The sequence below is a fragment of the Bos taurus genome, chromosome 11 (assembly GCF_002263795.3).
Source record: "Bos taurus isolate L1 Dominette 01449 registration number 42190680 breed Hereford chromosome 11, ARS-UCD2.0, whole genome shotgun sequence".
NCBI lineage: Eukaryota > Metazoa > Chordata > Mammalia > Artiodactyla > Bovidae > Bos > Bos taurus.
In genome coordinates this window covers 104,296,180-104,313,437 of record NC_037338.1, presented here as the reverse complement: position 1 = coordinate 104,313,437, position 17,258 = coordinate 104,296,180, and the positions used below count along the sequence as shown (strand labels likewise).

General features: G+C 62.8%; 2 protein-coding genes across 9 annotated transcripts in view; one reads left to right on the top strand and one right to left on the bottom strand.

Moving 5' to 3' along the window:
- Positions 1-1,445: 1,445 nt before the first annotated feature.
- On the top strand, positions 1,446-10,186 carry REXO4 (REX4 homolog, 3'-5' exonuclease). Of its 5 annotated transcripts, none has more exons than XM_002691623.6 (8): positions 1,446-1,720; positions 3,732-4,066; positions 5,774-5,911; positions 6,093-6,286; positions 7,027-7,115; positions 8,128-8,202; positions 8,864-8,938; positions 9,363-10,186. In XM_002691623.6, the coding sequence occupies exons 1-8, from the start codon at positions 1,508-1,510 to the stop codon at positions 9,474-9,476; spliced, it is 1,233 nt and encodes a 410-aa protein (XP_002691669.2). In that variant the 5' UTR covers positions 1,446-1,507; the 3' UTR covers positions 9,477-10,186. The 5 variants fall into 5 exon arrangements, 3 of the variants coding, with proteins under 3 accessions (XP_002691669.2, XP_015329193.1, XP_010808859.1); XM_010810557.4 differs by lacking the exon at positions 1,446-1,720 and adding an exon at positions 3,293-3,385; XR_009496581.1 differs by lacking the exon at positions 9,363-10,186 and having other exon boundaries at positions 7,946-8,202; positions 8,864-8,888.
- The window catches only part of STKLD1 (serine/threonine kinase like domain containing 1), a 28,086-nt gene continuing 20,983 nt past the window's right edge, over positions 10,156-17,258 (bottom strand). For 2 of the 4 annotated variants that reach the window (XM_059891900.1, XM_059891899.1), the window contains exons 10-19: positions 17,001-17,131; positions 16,255-16,338; positions 14,656-14,772; positions 13,720-13,860; positions 12,820-12,963; positions 12,157-12,285; positions 11,957-12,085; positions 10,770-10,910; positions 10,535-10,614; positions 10,156-10,413 (exon numbers count right to left, since the gene is read on the bottom strand). In XM_059891900.1, the coding sequence (XP_059747883.1) occupies positions 10,336-10,413; positions 10,535-10,614; positions 10,770-10,910; positions 11,957-12,085; positions 12,157-12,285; positions 12,820-12,963; positions 13,720-13,860; positions 14,656-14,772; positions 16,255-16,338; positions 17,001-17,131 (1,174 nt within the window). In that variant the 3' untranslated portion in view covers positions 10,156-10,335. The remainder of the gene's footprint in view (positions 10,414-10,534; positions 10,615-10,769; positions 10,911-11,956; positions 12,086-12,156; positions 12,286-12,819; positions 12,964-13,719; positions 13,861-14,655; positions 14,773-16,254; positions 16,339-17,000; positions 17,132-17,258) is intronic. The other 2 variants (XM_059891898.1, XM_024999652.2) reach the window with 2 other exon arrangements.

The window sequence follows — 17,258 nt, the reverse complement described above, 5'->3', positions numbered from 1 at the left end:
GACAAGAGAAACCTGGCGGGCTACCGTCTACGGGGTCACAAGAGTTGGGACACAACCTAGCAACTAAACAAGAAGTATGCCCTCATATTGTAGCTATTATATGGAACATATTATGGTAAAAATTATCCTTTATCTGAAATTCCTGTTTCTCTGGGCGTCCTGCGTGTTCTCTGGCAGCCTTAACCTTCCTCGGTCTCTACCACAGCATTTCATCTTCTCATCTTGGTGGCAGTTGCTAGGATACAAAACTGCTGATTTGGTATCTGAATTTCCCTGAAGGCCCCCCAGCACAGGTCCAGAGGCTGGGATGGGAGCTTTGGGGAAACGCAGGCCTGGCCTCCAGGTGTTGTCAGAGCCAGGCAGGAGGTGCGAGTGACATCTCTGTTGTCACATAACATACAACACGCTCACTCCTTGGAAGAAAAGTCATGACCAACCTAGACAGCATATTCAAAAGCAGAGATATTACTTTGCCAAAAAAGGTCCGTCTAGTCAAGGCTATGGTTTTTCCAGTAGTCATGTATGGATGTGAGATTTGGACCATAAAGAAAGCTGAGCGGCGAAGAATGGATGCTTTTGAACTGTGGTGTTGGAGAAAACTCTTGAGAGTCCCTTGGACTGCAAGGAGATCCAACCAGTCCATCCTAAAGGAGATCAGTCTTGAGTGTTCATTGGAAGGACTGATGCTGAGGCTGAAACTCCAATACTTTGGCCACCTGATGCCAAGAGCTGACTCATTTGAAAAGACCCTGATGCTGGGAAAGATTGAAGGCGGGAGGAGAAGGGGACGACAGAGGACGACATGGTTGGATGGCATCACCGACTCAACGGACATGAGTCTGAGTACACTCCAGGAGTTGGTGATGGACAGGGAGGCCTGGCGTGCTGCAGTCCATGGGGTCGCAAGAGTTGGACACGACTGAGCGACTGAACTGAACTGAACAGACAACACTTGTCCCAGCGCTTTATCCTTGTTATCGGATGCTGCTGGACCGCGGAGAGCCACCTGGGGTCCTCCCTCCCGGCCCTGTGCCTGAGTGTCCCCGCCGCGTAGGCAAGACGGCCAGGGTGGGGACAGCGGCCGGGGGACAGCGGCTCCGCGCCCGCCGCTCCCCGGTCCGGCCGCCCAGCGCTCCCTGGCGGCCGCCTGCAGCTCTCCCCTCCGGCCAGGCCTCGGTGCTACACCAACAGCGGTCCCCCTCGCTCCCCTTCCGGCGTTCGCCTTTCTCGGCCCCGGGCCGACCCTCAGAGACATCCCGGGCTTCTTCCAACCCGACCCGTGGCCTCCAACCGCGGACGCCGCTCACTAGGGCGGCGGCCCTTCGCCTTAGCAGCCGAGGAGGCCCGCCCTTCTCCCGGCTGTGTGGAACCAGAGGCGAAGGCCCGGTTTCCAGCCCGATTGGGGAGAGAGCGAGCACTTCCCGGAAACCGGCGCCCACGTGAGGGGGACGCGTGCCGGGCGGCTTCCGGGGTCCCGGAGGGCAGTGAGCCGGGCTCCGGGGCCGGAATGGTGAAGGCGAGGGGGCCGGCCGCCGGGCGCGCCCCGCGTGGCCCCGCGCCGGACGCCGGGCCCGTCAGGAAGCCAAGGCGGAAGAAAAGAGTCCGGAAGAACAAAGCGCGAGAAGCCGGCGGGACGCCGGGGGTCGACCCCGGAGTGGTCGCGGTGCGGCCCCCAAAGGCCCCGGAGGACTTTTCCCCGAACTGGAAGGCGCTGCAGGAGGCAAGTCCGCAGGGGCCCTACGGGCGGAGAGGGGGACGGTGTGTGGGTCACGCGGGGCGCGCGGGCTGGTGTGGACTCGGGGAGCAGAGCCGATCGCAGGGGCCGGAGCGCGTGGGCTGCTGAACAGCAGAGGCTCGATGCAGAGGGTCCTGCTAACCGTTCAGGGTAGTCGCTCAGTCGTGTCCGACTCTTCGCGACCCCATGGACTGCAGCACACCGGGCCTCTGTGTCCATCACCAACTCCTGGAGTTCACTCAAACTCATGTCCATCGAGTCAGTGATGCCATCCAGCCATCTCATCCTCTGTCGTCCCCTTCTCCCGCCTTCAGTCTTTCCCAGCATCAGGGTCTTTTCCGATGAGTCAGTTCTTCGCATCAGGTGGCCAAAGTATTGGAGCTTCAGTCAGTCTCAGCATCAGTCCTTCCAATGAACACCCAGGGCTGATCTCCTTCAGGATGGACTGGTTGGATCTCCTTGCAGTCCAAGGGACTCTCAAGAGTTTTCTCCAACACCACAGTTCAAAAGCTTCCATTCTTTGGCGCTCAGCTTTCTTTATGGTCCAACTCTCACATCCATACATGACTACTAGAAAAACCATAGCCTTGACTAGACGGACCTTTGTTGACAAAGCAATGTCTCTGCTTTTCAGTATTCTATCTAGGTTGCTCATAACTTTCCTTCCAAGAAACAATCATCTTTTAATTTCATGGCTGCAGTCACCATCTGCAGTGATTTTGGAGCCCAGAAAAATAAAGTCTGTCACTGTTGCCACTATTTCCCCATCTATTTGCCATGAAGTTCTGGTAACACTGGGCTTTTAATCGGTGACCACTGCCACTGATCACTGAGCGCTTCAGATGTGCTTTAGACACTGCTGGATGAGATGAGGTGACGTGTTCATATTTAACCTGAGACTGACTCTCAGATCTTTTATCTTCTGCATTTTACAGATGAGGAAATGGGCCCGAAAGTTTAAGTAGATTGCAACCAGGTCAGCAGAACCAGGAGTCAGACCCCTCCGCTCCGCCCAACTCCCTGCTCGTAATGTCACGTTATACCTCCTTGCTTTTCTGGCCCATCAGTGGGCCAAGGCTCACTTGCAGATTACTTACTGGTCACTATCTCCTGAGTGCTGTTTGTTGGCTGTGCTTCACTCGTAAATTGTCTCCGGCTCCACCGGAGCTGGCTGCTGCTGTACCACTTATTTCTGGATGAGGAGACTGGGAGGGGCTGAGGGATGAGTCCCAGGGTCACACAGCCAGCACCTGGGGTGCAGCTGCACAGGGCTGGGTGGGAGATTGCACTCTTTGCTGCTGCCAACCCTCGTGGTGTCTCTGCAGCCTCTTCTGAGCTCCTGAGATCTCTCCCGGAGCCTCAGAGTGGGTGAGGGGGAGAGCAGAGAAGGGCTTCTGAGACTGTTAACCTGCGCCTTAAGGGGGAAGTCCAGATCCTTCTCCTGTCCTGACACACAGACCGTGAAATTCCCTCGGGCAACCCCAGGGGTCTTGGACTTCCTGAGCTGTGACTCTGCCTCTTTCTCACAAGAAAGTAAAGCAAAAAGAAGCGAGCAGAAGGATGGATATTTATTGTGGGAAGAAACTTCACGTTTTCTCTAATTCATACAAGAAAGGCAGTTCTCCTGTTCCTTAAACATCATGGGAACAGGTAGGTAGGATCCGCCTCCTCACTCAGCTGGTTGCTGCACAGCAGGGTCTTAACCCAGGGCACTGGGCTGGGAGACCTCAGCCCTCCCTGGAGGGGAGCAGGGGTGTGGTGGTCCACCCCGTGTCATTGGACGTGACCGTCTCTTCCTGAGACCCTCACAGCAGGAGCAAACCAAGAAATCTCACTGAGAAAGTGGCTACCGCGTGCCAGCTGTGAAGGAGTCAGCTCTAAAATAACTGAACATGGGAACAGGCTGCTTTTAGACACAGACACACTTTTTTTTCAGTCTCTAGTGTGTGATTTCCAAATTACAACGTGTTGTGTATTTTGTTTTGGGTTCTGTTAGCTGCTGAAACAAAGATCACGGACTCCACAAGAGCCTCCACTTCTGTCTCAAACGGATTCCAAAAAGCAGCCCCAGCGCGTCCAACAAAATAGAAACTCCATCTCAGATAAAGCAAAGACAGATGCGATGGGGACGGAAAACACAGACCCCGAGGTCACAGGGGCCTCCGGGCCCTCGGGATCGCTGATGAGCAGGAAGATACAGGCGCAGCCCAAGGAGAAAGGGGCCCAGAAAAGGACCAATGGAGACATTTCCCCGCAACAAGGCGACATCAAACATAAGAAGCGAAAAGCGAGGGAGCCGACCGCCCCCTCGCCTCCAGCCCCGCCCACCAAGTAAGTACCGCTGGACGTGGTGACGGACACGTCTCCCTGGCCGCCCCGTGCCTCAGCCTCCTCCCCGGTCACAGCGACTGAGGCCTCTCTCCCTAAGGAGGCCGAGGCTGGTGGCCCCTCTGTCCCCTTATCCTGGGGTTGTGGGTTTCTTTGTTGGTAATTCAGGGTAATTCAGGTAATTTAGAATTAACCTGCTGCTACTGCTGTCACTTCAGTCTTGTCCAACTCTGTGTGACCCCATAGATGGCAGCCCACCAGGCCTGTGCGGGCAGAGGCCGGGGGGCCTGTCCTGTCGTCCAGTGCGTCTCGGAGGAGAGGACCCGGCTGCTGAGCATCGCAGCCTGAGCGTCCCCGTCTGCGGGCTCGGCACGGGGACGCCACGGGCACCAAGGGGTGTCTGAGTCTCCGTTCTCCTGGTAGCGTGTTTATCTGTGGTTCCTAAATCCCAGGCTCTGCCGTCCCTGGGATTCTCCAGGCAAGAACACTGGAGTGGGTTGCCATTTCCTTCTCCAGTGCATGAAAGTGAAAAGTAAAAGTGAAGTCGCTCAGTTGTGTCTGACTCTTTGCGACCCCATGGACTGCAGCCTACCTGGCTCCTCCATCCATGGGATTTTCCAGGCAAGAGTACTGGAGTGGTTGCCATTGCCTTCTCCAAGAATTAACCCAGGGTAGGTCTGTTCCCCTAGAACGTAGGCATAGCGGAGGCTGACCCTGTCCCATAGCTGCTGTATCTCCAGGGCCCAGAACAGGGCTTGGCACCTCGTGGGCCCCCAGGAAAGACTTGTGGAATGAATGAACACCAAAGCCAGAAAGACTTGAGTTCAAAACCGATTCCCACGTCCTGCCAGTGGGTGGTTTGGGGCAAGTTCCTGAGGAGCCCTGAGCCGCAGCCTGGTCACCAGTGCGGGTCTGTGAGGTGCCCGTGCCGCCCCAGTGCCTGGTGGTTACTCAACAAAGCCTGGGTGTCGCCCACACAGGGGACCGGCCAGCAGCTGCCTGTCCATGGCTCGGCAGGGGTTGGTGTGTCTGTAAGTCTGCCTGGCTATGTGTTGCCGGGGGTTGAGGACACAATGGCTGGAGGTTTTGGGAAGCAGCGTTTGAGGGTCTGCATGTGTCCCGGTGCCGGGCGCCCTCTTGGGAAAGAGTGGTCCCAGCTGGGCCCTGCGTGGAGAAGGGGGCCGCCGGGGGGCGGGGACAGACGACAGGCTGGTTCGTTTCAGTGACTCCCGCGGTGTCGTCGGGATCAGCCCCGCAAGGGAGGGGCCTGTGCGGGCAGAGGCCAGGGGACCTGTCCGGTCGGCCAGTGGGTCTCGGAGGAGAGGACCCGGCTGCTGAGCATCGCAGCCTGGGCGTCCCCGTCTGCAGGTTCGGCACAGGGACGCCGCGGGCACCAAGGGGTGTCTGAGTCTCCCTTCTGGCAGCATGTTTATCGGTGGTTCCTAAATGTCTGGTAGCTGTTCATTCTGTCATTGAGAAGAAAATGTCAGCAGCCGTCACACCCGGGTAGGGGTGGAGGTGTATTTCTGTTTCGTGTTCTTTGTGTTGCTCTGTGGTTCCTCCATTTTAGCTAAAGGGCGTATTTTTTAATTAAATGGGAAAGTGCCAAGGTGATCACCGTGGCCGGCGGCCAGGCACACGGGCCTGAGCGCGCTGAGAGCGGGTCACGCTCGCCACCACTCTCAGCCCGTTCTCCCCTCTGTCTCTTAGAGACGACATCTGGTTTGACGATGTTGACCCAGCGGACATCGAAGCGGCCATTGGCCCGGAGGCAGCGAGCATAGCGAGGCAGCAGCTGGGCCAGAGCGAGAGCAGCAGCACGCTGGTGAAGGAGCGGCCCTTCGGCGGGTACGCGGGGCACACTCAGCCTTGGGAGGCCGGGGGGTCTTCAGGAAAGGGCTGCTTCCCTCCCCTCCCGTCATGTGGGCAGGCGCCTTGGCGTCTGGCCGAGCCCGGTCCTCGGCACGTTGCTGAGCGGTGGAGCCGGTCCCGGGTCCCGCGGGGTTAACCTGGAGCCTCGGTCCCCCAGGCTGACTAAAGCCCTAGCCATGGACTGCGAGATGGTGGGCGTGGGCCCCGAGGGGGAGGAGAGCGTCGTGGCCCGCGTGTCCCTGGTGAACCAGCACGGGAGGTGCGTGTACGACAAGCACGTGAAGCCGACCCAGCCGGTGACTGACTACAGGACCGCGGTCAGCGGGGTCCGGCCTGCGGACCTGGCGCAGGGTGGGTGGCTCAGCCGGGCACGGCCGCCGTGGGGGCCCGGCGGTCTCTCCTCCCTCCCGGGTGGGTGGGCTGTGTGTCGGCCTGGCTGCCTCTTGGCCACCTGACTGTCAGCCAGGCCAGTGTTCCTGAGCTGCGGTGTCGCTGGGCAGTGGGACGGAGTGGGGTGTCGGAGGAAGGCCGCTGGGAGGTAAAGATGGGCCTGGGGAGGCGGGACAGGTGGCAGGGTCTTCTAGATTATTCGGAAGCCGTGGGGATGGGGTGAGCAGCGGGAGGCCTGGCCTGGGGTGGGTTCTCGAAGGTTCCCTCAGGATCCCTATGGCTGCGGCATTGGGAATGAGGTTGGGGGGCGGGCGGAGGTGTCCCACCTTGGGACACACCCGGGTGCCTGGTCTGTAGACTTTGCCCTTGGGTGAGCTGTGCTCGGGGCCCTGAGATCGGGCCTGGAGGCATCCTGAGGGCGGGGGCTTGAGGCAGCTGCCCCCCTCCTCCGGCCACGTGGTCTCTGCCGTCCACGCCTCTCGGGTCCTCGAGCACGGCCCATGCTGCAGCCCGGCCGCTCCTCGGTCCCAGGCTCTTCCAGTGCTGCCTGGGCCGGGCGGGCAGCCCGAGGGCACGAGCACGGTTGGCGCAGCCTCCCCTTGGCCCCCCGCTCCTGAGGGCCTCACCCACCCCGGGTCTGACGGGGCAGGAGCGCTCGCTCTCAGCGCGGCCCTGAAACCCCTCCTGTGTATGGCTTCCAGGAGAAGAGTTTGAAGTTGTTCAGAGGGAAGTCGCGGAGCTGCTCAAGGGCCGGATTCTGGTCGGACACGCGCTGCACAACGACCTCAAGGTGCCGGCCGCGCCTGTGTGCCCCGCGGCGTCGGGGGTGCCCCACGTGCGCGCGCCTGTGTGCCCCGCGGCGTCGGGGGTGCCCCACGTGCGCGCGCCTCTGTGTCCCGCGGCGTCGGGGGTGCCCCGCGTGCGCGCGCCTCTGTGCCCTGCGGCGTCGGGGGTGCCGGCCGCGCCTCTGTGTCCCGCGGCGTCGGGGGTGCCCCGCGTGCGCCTGTGTGTCCCGCGGCGTCGGGGGTGCCCCGCGTGCGCGCACCTCTGTGTCCCGCAGCGTCGGGGGTGTCGGCCCACGCCTCCTGATGTGGGTGATGCGCCCGCAGGGAGAGCCGGGGCAGGGGGCGGCTCCTCACGCACCCGGGTAGACGGAGCCACGGCTGACGCTGCCTCCCCGCCCAGCGATGGCCCCACTCCTCAGGGCAGAGCCCCCTCCCCGGGCGGGGGCACCCCCAGTGCCTGTTACCTCGAAACCCCGGGCAGGCCATCTCACAGGCTGGCCCCTGAAGGCCAGCACGCCGGGTGGCAGGCCAGCTCCGAGGGCCCCTTCCTGTGTTCCCGAGGGTGGGGCTCGGCCTGTGCCCGCTAGGGTCTCTGCCCCGGGCTGCACTGGCTTGCCTCAGGCTCCCCCTTCAGCCCCTGTGCCCTCCCCACCCTGGTAACCTGGGCAGACTTGCCTTCCACCTTCTCCTGGGCCTGTCTCAAGGTCATGGGGGGGACCCGTTTCATCCCCGACATCCTGTGTGTATATGTGTGTGTGTGTGATACAAACTCAAGTACGGGACAAATGGTCGCTGGTTCCTTCGTGACTGAGTCTCCACCTTCCCCGCTTTTAAGGCTGTGTTTCTGTCCACGAGTTCTTCCTGCTGAGCATCACCTGTCCCGCGATAATCGCCCCTGGAGGTTCAGGCTCTCATCAGTGCCTTGTCCTGTCTGCATGCTCGGTATGGGATTCTGAGAAGGGGGTGCACCTTTCTGCAGACAGACACCAGAACGCCTGTCGGGCCTGCCTTCTCCAGGCGCTGTTTCTGGGCCACCCGAAGAAGAAGATCCGGGACACTCAGAAGTACAAGCCTTTCAGGACCCAAGTGAAGGTACCTGAAGCCATGCGGCTCTGAAGGCGTGGTTCACATGATTATGGGTTCTGGTCCCCGGAAGCTGGCTTCCTGGTTAGAGGTGTTTGGGTTTGCTTTGGTTTTCCCTTTTAACCTTTAAAACTAAGAGGAGGGACTTCCCTACTTGTCCAGTGGCTGGGACTTGGCGCTTCCATTGCCAGGGGCCCAGGGTCAGTCCCTGCTCAGGAAACTGAGGTCCTGCATGCTGCGTGGTTCAGCCAAAAAAAACCAGTGAATAAATAAACGAGAATCACAAGGAGAATTAGACGTTTTTAAAAAAAGTAATCTTAGAGAAAAAAGACTTGGCCAACCCAAAGTTTGTGCCGCTGAGGGCAGTGGGTCCGCTCTTGTCTGTGATCACACCCCCAGCCGAGGGCCAGAAGGCACGTTGTGTTTGCTCCAGAAGCAGGCCGCCCCATGACGAGCAGGGCTGCTCCCCACCCCGCCACGAGCAGGGCCGCCCGGGGCCAACGATGCACCGTCCCTCCCTGGTCCTCCGCAGGCTGAGCGGGCAGTCACCAGCCCACACGGCCACTTTGCGTGGGAGGGACACTCACAGTCCCTTGGGTCAGTGCTCAGCGGGCCACCCCCTGCCCAGGCCCCACCCAAATGTGGCAACGTGCTCCCCTCTCCTCGGCAGAGTGGACGGCCGTCTCTGAAGTTGCTTGCAGAGAGAATCCTGGGGATCCAGGTGCAGCAGGCAGAGCACTGTTCGGTAAGCGTGTCCCAGGTGATGGGGGCGACGGGCCTCTGGGTGATGGGGTGAGGGGCCTCCAGGTCCCGGGTGACAGGGCTGACGGGCCTCCGGGTCCCGTCTAGACCGCAGGCCCCCAAGGGCTGAGGGTGAGGCTGCGGGCCCACAGAGCCTGGCCCTCTGGGTGTCGGGCTGGGCCCGTGGGACGTGGGAGCATGTCGCCACGATTGGGTGGGGCCTGGGCAGGGGGTGGCCTTCCGCATTGTGTGGCGTCCGGGGCCCCTCATGAGCCAGCACGCCCATCCCTCCCCTGAGCGGGGGCCACGTCAGTGGTCGTCATCGCCCCACGTCTGGCGGCGGGACTCTGGAGCTGCGGGATGGACAGAGGGGTGTGGCCACACCAGTCACCGGCAGGATGACCGTGGTGATGCCCCATGTCCCCCAGGTCCAGGACGCACAGGTGGCGATGAGGCTGTATGTCCTGGTGAAGAGGGACTGGGAGAGCCTCGCTGGAGACAGGCGGCCCCCCGCTCCCGAGGCCCACAGCCAGGACGCCTAGCAGGGCCCCGCCCCCGGTGACCCTCGCGCCCGCGGGAGCCGCAGCCACATCAGACGACGGACGGAGCCCCGGAGTCCCCAGAGCCGGGATGCTGCGGGCGGGTTTCAGAATCATGACGGCAGAGGCGCGCGGCATGCGTGCTGCTGAGCTGAGCGTCTCTGTCTGGTTGTAGCGTCCGGGCCTCTCCCACACGGGGGCCCGGGCGGGAAGCGTCCGGTTGTCTGCTGGGTGTTCGTCACCTTCCTCTGAGGTGGGCCCTTTGCCTCACTGCCGTCGGCAACGGGAAGAAAGAAACTCCGTGGACTCGGGCGTGGACCGCATGGCTGCCCCGTCGCACCCTTGTTGAGGGATTTTCTCTGCCACTCGGGGGCTTGGGGGGATCTCCTGAGGCTGGGGTTCCGCTCGCCCCCCCGTCCCGTGCACACCCACTATATTTGAGTTCCAGGTTAGAGCCTGCAGCAGGCAGGGGGCCTCGGGCTGCCCAGCACGGTTTTCCCGGAGGTGGGCGCCCCCCGACCTGAATGGACGTGTGAGCGCGAGTGTCTGCAGCGCCCCGCCTGGCCCGGGGTGCGGACTCTCTCAGGACAGGAACAGCCTTCTGCACTGAGGGGGCATGCAGCGCCCGAGGCTATGCTGAGCCCCCGCTGGCCGTGTGAAAAGTCTGCAGCCACCATGAAGGTCGTGTGACATAAACGCATGTTTTTATTTGAGTTCCGCCTTGTGGAGGCCCCATGTCTGAGAGGACGGCTGGCTCCCACCTCTTCTGACCCCCTGCCCCCCAGGAGACGCCCGTGGCACTGGGCGCCCCTTCAGGTACAGGTCGAGGGGGAGAGGAGGGCCGGGCGGCCCCAGGGTGCATCTACAGGCTGCCCTTGGAGCTGGGCTGGGCGGCCGCCTCCAGTCTGTGGAGCATGCTGGCTGTGTAAGAAACGAGCTCCTGCAAGGAGAAGAGGGTTGGCTGTCCTAGACTGTGTCTGGGCGCTGCCCCTGCCCCGTGGGGTGTCCCACAGCCCTGGTGGGGCCGTGCGATGAAGCAGGGAGTGCCCACCGGCGCTTACCAGGCTGGAGGTGAAGCGACCATGGATCTCCGCAACCAGGGGCTGGATGCCGCTGGACGCCAGCTCAGACAGGATCTCCTCTGCAGGCAGAGGATGGTCCTGAGGCCGGCGCGAGAGGGCTGGGCCCCCACCCTTCAGGGCTCAGTGAGAATCCCAGGGACTCAGGAGCACAGTCCTGGCCCAGCGCGTTCCCGCCCACCCCCAGTCGGTGGCGGCCACGAGCCGGGGTCCTCACTGTAGGTGCCCAAGTGGGCCAGCAGCAGGCACACGCTCTCTACCACCTCTGGGTCATCACGGTGCAGCTGGTACGTCTCCTGGATGAGGTCCAGGCCGCTGCCGCTCTCCCTGGGCAGCACCACCTGCAGGGCGGCCAGCTCTGGGTGGGGGTGGGGGGGGGTTGTTCCCTGATGGGTGGGCCTCAGGGTCCCCCAGGAGATGGGGAACGGCCATACTGAGTTTGTGGGGTTGTCGAGAGCCCAGAGTGCTGTGGGCAGCAAGCCTCAGCCGGCTGAGGACACCACGGTGGCCTCGGGAACCACAGCAGTCAGGCCTTGACCACTGTGCACCTTGGGGGTGTTCTCCGGCAGAGGGCACCTGTCTCTCCACCCCAGCAGTCTCCCAGGCCGGAGGGGCGAGGGAGCGCCCCCACGAGAGAAGGCCCGTCAGGGCAGGTTAGACCCGGCTCCTGATGCCATGTGTCATCAGGTCCCCTGGAGTCCCGGGGGAGGTGGACACCCCAAGGTGTCAATAGATCCTCTAACCCTAACCCAGACTCTGACTCGGGTGTGGCTCACTGGGTTCTGACGACCCAGCTCCTGTGCGCTGAGCCACGAGCCTTTTGCTCTCACGGCTCCAGGCCCTGTCCCCGCCCGGTTTGCTGGGATCCCAGACGGAGTGGGGGCAGGCCTGCAGCTTAGGTTATCTGCATCAGAAAGGGGCGACCCTGCCCCACTCCAGAGCTTCTCCAGGAGTGAGGGTCACCCCATCTAGCCTGCGCATCCAAGCGGACCAGACGTCACAGGCTGAACCACCCTGACGCTGGTGGCAGCCTTGGCCGGACTCCAGGCCCCAAGCATCTCTAGAGTCTAGAGGGCTGTGGTCCTGAGTCGGGCGCAGCCAGGGTTCCCATGGCGGTGGGGTTCAGACCCAGTCTGCTGTGCTGACTTCACAGCCACAACTGGAGGAGCACCTCTGCTCACACCAAGTGTGCTTGGGCAGGGGAGGTGGTCATGATACAGGGTCACACCAGCGAGTGTGACTGGATGCAGAGGACGCCTGCGTGCTGGGACTACGGGTGTTTCTTTTCCCTGCTTTGAGTGTGTGTGTGGTTTTGGTCTGTGGGCCACCAGCAGGCTTCACTGGGAAGCCCGCCCCCCACCCCGCCCTGCCTCAGAGTGGCAGCCCCGTTGGGTCCAGGCTCACCGGACACCTTGGCGAGGCTGGCCAGCCCGCGGTAGGCGTTGTTCACCAGCAGGACTCGGTCCTGGTACAGCCGTACGCTCTGCAGGAGCAGGTCCACCACCTCCGCACACTCCTGCTCCCGGATGCAGCCTGTGGAGGGGCCAGCACGCCTGTGTCCAGGGCCCGGCCAGCTCTCCAGCCCTGGGCCCCCAGCTGCTCACCCAGCAAGGACAGCAGCCACAGAACCGCACAGCCAGCTTCAGCCACCTCCGCGTCCCTGGGGAACGTGACCAGTATCTCGGTGACGAGAGCCGGGGCTCTCTCCAAGGGGGCCTTGTTCACAATGATAGCTGCAACGGGATGGGGTGAGAAGGAGGGGTCGCCCACTTCCTGGCGAGGGGAGAAGTGCCTGCTGTGTGCGTGGCCCCTGGCCCCACCTGCCACAGGGATAGCAGGAGCTTTGGGGTTCCAGGTCCGCTGTCCTCTGAGATGGGGAAATGGGAGGGCCGATTCCAGCCTGCTAAGCAAGTCTGGGCAGGCATCAGACCCCAAGGGGAGGCTTGGGGTATCTTGCACCCAGCTGTGCTCAGGGCCCTCCAAGGCTGGGAGACCTCTTCTCCTTGGGAAGATGACTGTCCAGGTGCTGGAGGGCCCAGTGGGACCTGGAGAGGAAGCCATTTGGCCAGCGGGGGTCCCCCTTTCTGAATCAAAAGTCAAGAGAGGTCGCCCAGTGCTAGAGCCAACCTGTGAGACCAGGGAAGCCTCTGATGTGTGCGAGCAGAGGGCCTCCTGGGGTGGGCGGGTGGGGGGCCTAGGGTCAGGGTCTGCCCCTTCCCTTCTCCCAGCTCTCGGGTGGTCAGGGAGCAGCGGGGAGGGGTACCAACCTCGGGCCCACTCACCATCCACCAGCAGGGCCCAGAGCAGGCTCAGGCCGTGGATACAGATGTCCCTGCTCCTGGGGAGGCTGTCCAGGCGCTTCAGGATGTCCTCAAACAGCCAGGCCCTCTGCAGCTCGTCTGTGGCCAGTCCTGTGGGTGGGCCCTGGAGTGAGGCCACAGAGAGCCCCTCCTCAGGAGGCCTTCCCTGGGGCCCCTCCCTCCTCTCCTGACCTCGGACACCACGATCTCACGCGGGCTTAGTCACTAGAGCGTGTTCTGAGCCAGCCTCTGCCCAGCGTGGGGCTTGGAAACAAAGGGGTGCTCTTGCTCTTGGTCCATCCCCTGGGCCACCATCCCAGCACCTCGCGTCCTGTCACTGGGCTGGGACCAGCCTCCAGGGCTTCTCTTCCAAGGTGTTTTGTCTCGGGTGGTAAGCGGACATTGCCAAGTGGCCCTGACTTATGCCTGTCATCCCAGCATGAAGGCGCATGGCAGCCCTTTTCAGTCCCCGCCATGAGGTCAGTGGACTGTGGTGGGCCCGTTAGTGCGGGCGGGCTCCAGGTGAGGGCCTGGGCTCTCTGGGGCCCCAGCTTCCCTTTGCAGAGGTGAGTGGTCAGACGGGAGTCAACTTGGGTAAGGCCCTAGGGGGTGACCCTCTCCCCCACGCCGCCCCTCGGCCAGGACTTGCTGGTGGCCATTGTGAGGTGGGGCGGAGGGGCCGGAGGGGGAGCAAGGGCAGGAACCTGAAGCCCACAGTGATGTCGCCGCCTGGCAGGGCCCATGCCTGTAGGCAGAGGGACGTATGTGGGCGCAGGGCAGCCAGAGGCACTGTCTGTGCCCCTGTGGAGGGGCTGGGTGCCGCCCGCTCTGTGCCCAGCGCCCGAGGACGGCCCAGGCGGCACCCACCTTGGCTGGCCACGATGGTAAGCAGGCTGTAGACCATGGCCAGGAGCTGCTCCTCCGCGGGGTGGCTCTGCAGGATGCTCAGCAGCACAGCGGCGATGGTGCCGGTGTCCGCCACTGTGGCCGCCGGGTCCTGGGCCAGTGCTGCGTGGGCCACGGGAGAGGAGGGTTTACCCCAGGCTGGGGGCTTCGGGGAGGGGGCCTCCGTGATTGCAGGGAGGACGCTGAGGACGGGGCACAGAGCGGGTCCCCACAAATGCTTGTGTGACCGAGTCAAGGAACACGGGGCTGGGGGCCCTGCTGGGCGGGCCTGGGAGCCCACGCCAGGGTAGACGTTAATCACAGTGGACACATAACGCGTTGCATGGGAATTCAACCTAAATAATAAAGTTCAGAAAAGTAGTGAGATAATTCCAGTTTAAAAACCAGGTATTTAAAGCTTTGTTTAAAGATTCCAGGAGGAGCCCAGACCGTTGGCTCCAGCCTCTCGCTTACCCCCTCAGCTGACCCCCCTGGAAGCCCATGTCTAGGACCCCGCCCAGCCTGCCTGGGGGGGGCGGGTGGTCACACCCCGAGTCCAGCTCCTCCTCTCGTGCCTGGAGACCAGCCAGAGCAGGGAGGAGCTGGCCCAGGGCCCCAGAGCAGGTCACAGGCAGGCCCCGGGTGCTGCCCCAGTCTCCTGGCCACACCGTGCCGTCATCCTGGGGTGAGGTTGGCTGGCAGAACGCCCAAAGGGTCCAGATGCCAAGGCCAGACCTGGTGAGGGGGGCAAGGAGCCCACCCGGGCCCAGGGTGGGTGTCAGGGGGTAGGGGGAGCCCACCCGGGCCCAGGGTGGGTGTCGGGGGGTAGGGGGAGCCCACCCGGGCCCAGGGTGGGCGTCGGGGGGTAGGGGGAGCCCACCCGGGCCCAGGGTGGGTGTGGGGGGCCGGGGAAGCCACCTTGGCCCAGGGTGCGCAGCAGCAGGGCGCAGGCACACAGCTGTATGTCCAGGATCCTCTGGTGCTGCTTCATGACGGTGAGCAACACGTCCACCAGCTCCTCTGGCCACGGCAGACCTGAGTGGGTGGACAGGAGCAGGTGGGGGGAGGGGTGTGGACCAGACCAGGGACCAGCCCCGCCGGGAGTTGGGGGCATCGCACGTGGGCCCTGGGTGGCCAGACAGCATTCGTCAGGTATGCGGAGTGCCTGCCACTGGTCTACTGTAGCCAGCTTCCTATCCTAACGGCTCTACAAGGTCAACCCTCCGCTGACAGAAGAACCCAGCTGGTGTGACTCCAGAGTGCCGGCGCCCTTGGCTGCGGCTGCCCTCAGAGGGAACGTCTGCAGGCCCCTTAGACTGTCGGCTTGGCGGCCCGGGACCTGTGCCGAGCACGGGGAGGGGAGCAGGCCGTGGCGGCAGGGTCCAGGCCCAGCTGTGCCTCTTCCCACTGCCGTCCCCTCTCCCAGCCTGTGTCCCTGTGGTGAGAGTGACAAGGTCAGAGGTGCTGGTGCCAAGGAAGCCGAGTCGTGGCCGGCCCATCTTCAGACAAAGTGCCTGAGGCTGGGGTGGCCACCAAGGCCCCCTTCGGAAGGGACCCGGCACCGCCCTTGCCTTCCCTGGGAGCAGACTCTTTTTGCCCATGGACTCTGTCCTGGCCACAGCCCAGCTCGATGGGATCGCGGGGAGGGAGAAGGAAAGGGAAATGGCCAAGGGGAGGTCTCCGCGGCCTCATGAGGGGGCTGGGGTTTGGCCTGTGTGATCTGTGCAGCCCAGCCACTGGGACAGCCTGCTATGGAAGGATGGACGATGGACAAATGGACGGTGGGTGGATGGAGGAGGAGGATGGACGGTGGACGGAGGGGACAGGTGGTGGGTGGATGGAGGGGGATACTGGATGATGGACAGTGAGTGGAGGAGATGGATGGTGGGTGGATGGATGGATGATGGACAAATGGACGGCGGATGGAAGGGACCGATGGTGGGTGGATGGGTGCATGCATGTAATATTGAGGCTGGTGAGACAGGTTGAGTGCAGATCTTCCAAAACCCATCTTTTGGTAGAATTAACGGTATTAGTATTAACACTCAACGGAGATGCACTCTTGAGAGGTGAGTAGGTTGGTGCGTCTGCGCAGGCAGTAAGCAGCGTCTGAAAACATCAAGTACTCAGACCTGCACATTTGGGGTATTACTATGCAGAAGCGGACCGAGCTCACAAACGCCCCGAGGTGGTCCATGTGAACTCGGTTATGACCCTGGGAAATCAGCAGCCACTCAGATGCCTGACCAGAGGGACAGTGGAGAGGTGGGGTGTCTGTCTAGCATCCAGGAAAAGCAGGTGGAATGAGGCCACAGGAGATGGTTCTGACCCCGAGCCATCCACCACCCGCCACCCTCGGCTCAGTAAGAGAAGTCCAGGCTCCTGCTCCCAGCAGGCAGTGGGGCCGCGGATGCTGACGGATCAGGCCTCACAGGAGTCCAGCGAGGAGTGCTGGAGCAGGTAGGGCTCCCCAGGAAGCGCGCAGGGGCGGAGTGGAGCTGGGGCCGGGGGCTCTACCCAGCTGGTCTTCAGGCATCCTCAGGAGCCTCTTCAGGGCCCTGTGCTGGACTTCAGGGCGGCTGGAGAAGTTCTGCATGACCTCTGCAGGGGACAGGGCAGGGTGGGGAGGTCTCGGCTCAGGGCCCATCTGTGAGCCCCCCACCACACAGACACATGTGACCAGGCGTGAGGCCATGCCCTTATCCCCACCTCCTGGGCAGAGCCACCGGGCCAAAGTCCAAGGTCAGCCTCAGCGCCCACCCAGGGGGTTCAACTCGGGCGACTCCCTCGAGGCCACTCAGTTAGCGGGTGATGGGCTTCAACTGGACCCAGCTGTCTGCCTCCAAAGCCCATGACCAAGAGATGGGGAGACTGGGCCGCAAGGACCCAGGGGGTGCCCCTTGCCCACAAAGGGAGGCAGCGGTGGCCCACTGGGGGTAGGTGGGTGGGAGGGAATCCTTTGTAGCCCAGGCAGGGGGCCGCTGAAGGGGAGAAGGGAGTGAAGGGCCCACCCACACCAGGGGCAGCGGGGTGGGAGGGCGGAGCCAGGCCTGAACTGAAGGTGACCTCCAGACCCACCGTCCACCCAAGAGCAGAGGTGTGGCCCCGGCCGGCGCAGGTGGAGGGGTCTAGTGAGCAGGGCATGCTTGGGAAGGATGAGGGGCAAGCCCACCGGCCGCACGGGAGGAGCAGTCCAGGGACCCCCAGCTTTATAAAGAGGCCACGGGCCCCCCTGCGCTGGCTTCTGGGGCCCCCATGGTCACCGAAGATGCTGGCCACGTTGCTCTCGAGCAGCATGTCAATGATGAACTCGGGCACCACCTGCCGGCGCAGAACCAGGGCGAGGCTGGAGGACCGGAAGTTGCTGCGCACGAAGGTGAAGTGAATCACGTCCCTGGGGAGGGGCAGAGAGCTGCCGCCTGTGCCCGCGCCCCACTTGCCGGCAGCCGCGTGGCCCCCACCTTTGTGGGCGCCCACTTCTCAAGCACCTCTCACAGCAGGCGCCCCGGCACGTCCCGTCC

Excerpts from the sequence above, each read along its gene's own strand:
- REXO4 (XM_002691623.6), top strand. The coding sequence starts at position 1,508 with ATGGTGAAGGCGAGGGGGCCGGCCGCCGGGCGCGCCCCGCGTGGCCCC. Across the intron at positions 5,912-6,092 it reads AAGGAGCGGCCCTTCGGCGG|GCTGACTAAAGCCCTAGCCA; the intron begins GTACGCGGGGCA and ends TCGGTCCCCCAG. Across the intron at positions 8,939-9,362 it reads AGCAGGCAGAGCACTGTTCG|GTCCAGGACGCACAGGTGGC; the intron begins GTAAGCGTGTCC and ends CATGTCCCCCAG.